The following is a 3,090-nucleotide window of genomic DNA, read 5'->3' on the forward strand; positions in this document are numbered from 1 at the left end:
GTATAGAAGAAGGGCAGTTTGCCTAAGGTCAGGCAGTTAGTGCTGCTGGTTAAGGCTGCGAGACCAGGGCAGGAGTTGTGTCCCGGGTCTGCAACCAGATGGTTCTTATTTCTTACTTGGGGGAGGGGGGAGAATGGCACTTCTTAGGAAGAGGGGGAAAATAAAATGCTTTTATGCAGAAAAAGGGGGAGGGAGGCTCAGCAGTCAGGACTCCCAGTTCTGCTGAGATTCAGGATCTGAGCTATTTCACCTTTGCTTCAGGGGAGCAATTTGCACTTCCAGTGCAGCCCCACATTGCCGCCCACCGAGCTGCGAGCCCCCAGCTGTGGGAAAGTTTCCTGCGGCCTGGGAAAGTGGCCGGCTTTGCCACCCCGGGCCACGGGTGCCCGGTTCCCCCCGGGGGTGAGGCGGGGCCAGAGGCGGGATGGGGCCGCCCCCGCTCTGGGTGGCCTTGAAATACCGGCGGAGGGCACAGCGCTGCGCAGTGCCCCGGTTCCCCGCACCATGGGTGGCAAGAAGGTCTGCATCGTGGGCTCTGGCAACTGGTGAGCACCTCCTGCCTGGGCACCCGGGTCCCCTCTTTGAGCACAGCGCGGTCCCCGTCCTCCCCGGTGCCCCACGGTACCCGTGCAAGCCGTCCCTGTTTCACCAGGACCCCTAGTGACCTGTGGTGCACTGGGCTCCCTGGTGCCAGCGGCCTCAGTGCCCACTGCCTACAGCTCTGCTCTGCCCACGCAGGGGCTCGGCCATCGCCAAGATCGCTGGAAGCAATGCAGCGCGGCTGAGCCCCTTCGAGACCAAGGTCAACATGTGGGTGCTGGAGGAGGAGGTGGGCGGCCAGCGGCTCACCGACATCATCAACACGGAGCACGAAAATGTCAAGTACCTGCCAGGGCACAAGCTGCCCCCCAACGTGGTGAGTGTGGCCTGCCGGCAGCCTCTCCGCTGAGCGCAAGGTCCGGTGCTGACAGCCGGGCTCTATGGTGAGAGGTAATAAATAGCTGTGCTGGGAGCTGCTGGAGCCCTGGTGTCCTGGACACTGGGTGTGCAAAGGTAGGCGATGCACCGGGCTGCACGGGACTCTGTTACACCCTCCCGGTGACCTTGGTCTGTGCTTGGATGAGCAGCAGCCCTGGCTGCTCTTGCTGCCCATGCCACCCCCCCCACCCCCCCCGCCATCCCACAGGCTGGGCTTGAGGCTATGTGGCTGCCTCCAAGCTGGCATCGGCAGCATGCAGAGAGCCCGCAGGGCCTGCTGCCCCATGGCTGTACGCTCAGCCCCTCGGCTGGCACCGGCCTGTTGAGGTTCCCAGAATGACCCCGGCTCTTTGCACCACCTCCATGGGACCAGGTCAGGCTACTTTCGCCCTGCTCTGCTCCAGCCCCTCTGCCCTGCCAGCCCTGGAAGGGGACCTCAGGGCAACGACTTTGTGCCCTTCCTTCCCTTACAGGGAAGCCACCGGCGGTTGCTCTCAAGTCACTGCTCCCATCGTCCTGGATTCAGGACATGCTCACTGCACAACTACAGACACAAGTCCCTGATGACAGTCATATTCTCTTCAGGTAGCAGAGCCAGACCTGCTGAAAGCCTGTGCTGGGGCTGACATCCTCCTGTTCGTGGTGCCCCATCAGTTTATCGGCAAAGTCTGTGACCAGCTCAAGGGCCACGTGAAGAAAGATGCTGTCGGGGTGTCGCTCATCAAGGTGTGAGCAGGAGGAGCGCTGCCCAGGCAGCTCGCTGGGGCGCTGGGCCGAGGGGGCTTAGCTGGAAGCAGCCTGGCTCGGAGAGGCTGCAAAGGGAATCCTGGGGTTTTGGAGCAGAAACCGGGCTCCAGGGTTAGGGAGGGCATGGGGAGAGTGGGAAGTGGGGGCAGAGTCTTCATGGGGATTTGGAGGTGTATTGGTGGAGAAGGGTGAGGGCATGTGGGGGATCTCAAGCGCTGTAAGGAGTGAGTGGGGTGCAACTGAGCACCGGGGGGGCTGTTGGGATGAGAGTCAGAGCATTGCAGCACAGGGAATGACAGGATTGGGGCAGGTGGGTCCAGGTCTCCGGGGGGACAGATGCTCATCTCTGCCCCCGGTTGTCTCCCAGGGGGTGGATGAAGGACCAGGTGGGCTGAGGCTGATCTCGGACATCATCCATGAAAAACTGGGAATAGAGATGAGCGTCCTCATGGGGGCCAACATTGCTAGTGAAGTGGCAGAAGAGAAGTTCTGTGAAACAACCATCGGTAAGGAGCCAACATCCCTCCTCATTAGCAGCCTCCATTTCTGATGAGCAGGAAGAGGCAAAGGGGTGAGCATGCTGCAGCTTAAACTACTGCTGCCTCGGGTGAGCTGGCCCTTTTTCCCTGTGGAGGCAGTGAGACTCCATAGCAGCTGGATGAACTCATTCACAGGGTTTACAATGTGATTGCTCGCTTCATTAAAGACAGAGTTGTGTGTCTAAAAGTTCCTGCCAGCACGGACTCTGAGCATCAGGCAGTCTGCCTGGCACAAATTAAAGGGGTGGAGATGAAGAAGCTCTTTAGAAATAGAGTTCCTACCTTCACTTCCTTGGGCTTCAAGGGACGCTCACCTGGATCTCATGTTATTGCCAGCCAGGGCTGCTTGAAAGTTCATCTGGTGACTGTTCCAAACATCCTCCACACTGTTTGTGAATCATGCACAGCAGCCAAAACCAACAGAACAGTTTGTTGGGTTAGAAGATACAGGATTCAAAGTGTCTGTATTTTAAACAAAAGCAAACATGCTGTGCAGGAGGCTGCAGAGGCTGGAGGGGTATAAGCAGAGCGTGCTAATGCGGCGAGCACACAGAAATGCTCTCATGCAGGACGCTGCAGGAACAGGGAGAACAGCAGTCTCCAAACCCAAATTTGCAACCTTTGAAGATGCCTTTAATCTACTGGGCATGTCATTTCTGTCTTGCTTGACACAGGAGTAGGGATTGTCCCCATCTTCTGGGAATTCCAAGGTTGAACCTTGCTTATCTGCCAGGCAATGTGTGCTTGGCACTTTGTGGACCTGCAAATGTTTAGCAATGTCCATCAGTTGGGCAATAGGTTCCTCTCGCTGCACTAGCTGTAAAGG

The 3,090-nt window shown here is 58.1% G+C and overlaps 1 protein-coding gene across 1 annotated transcript in view; it reads left to right on the top strand.

Moving 5' to 3' along the window:
* Positions 1-485: 485 nt before the first annotated feature.
* Positions 486-3,090, top strand: part of GPD1 (glycerol-3-phosphate dehydrogenase 1 (soluble)) — a 5,532-nt gene continuing 2,927 nt past the window's right edge. The window contains exons 1-4 of the mRNA XM_009321275.1: positions 486-545; positions 739-916; positions 1,564-1,704; positions 2,093-2,231. Of these exons, the coding sequence (XP_009319550.1) occupies positions 505-545; positions 739-916; positions 1,564-1,704; positions 2,093-2,231 (499 nt within the window). The 5' untranslated portion in view covers positions 486-504. The remainder of the gene's footprint in view (positions 546-738; positions 917-1,563; positions 1,705-2,092; positions 2,232-3,090) is intronic.

This window comes from Pygoscelis adeliae, unplaced genomic scaffold (genome assembly GCF_000699105.1).
Source record: "Pygoscelis adeliae isolate BGI_AS28 unplaced genomic scaffold, ASM69910v1 Scaffold1000, whole genome shotgun sequence".
Taxonomy (NCBI): Eukaryota; Metazoa; Chordata; class Aves; order Sphenisciformes; family Spheniscidae; genus Pygoscelis; species Pygoscelis adeliae.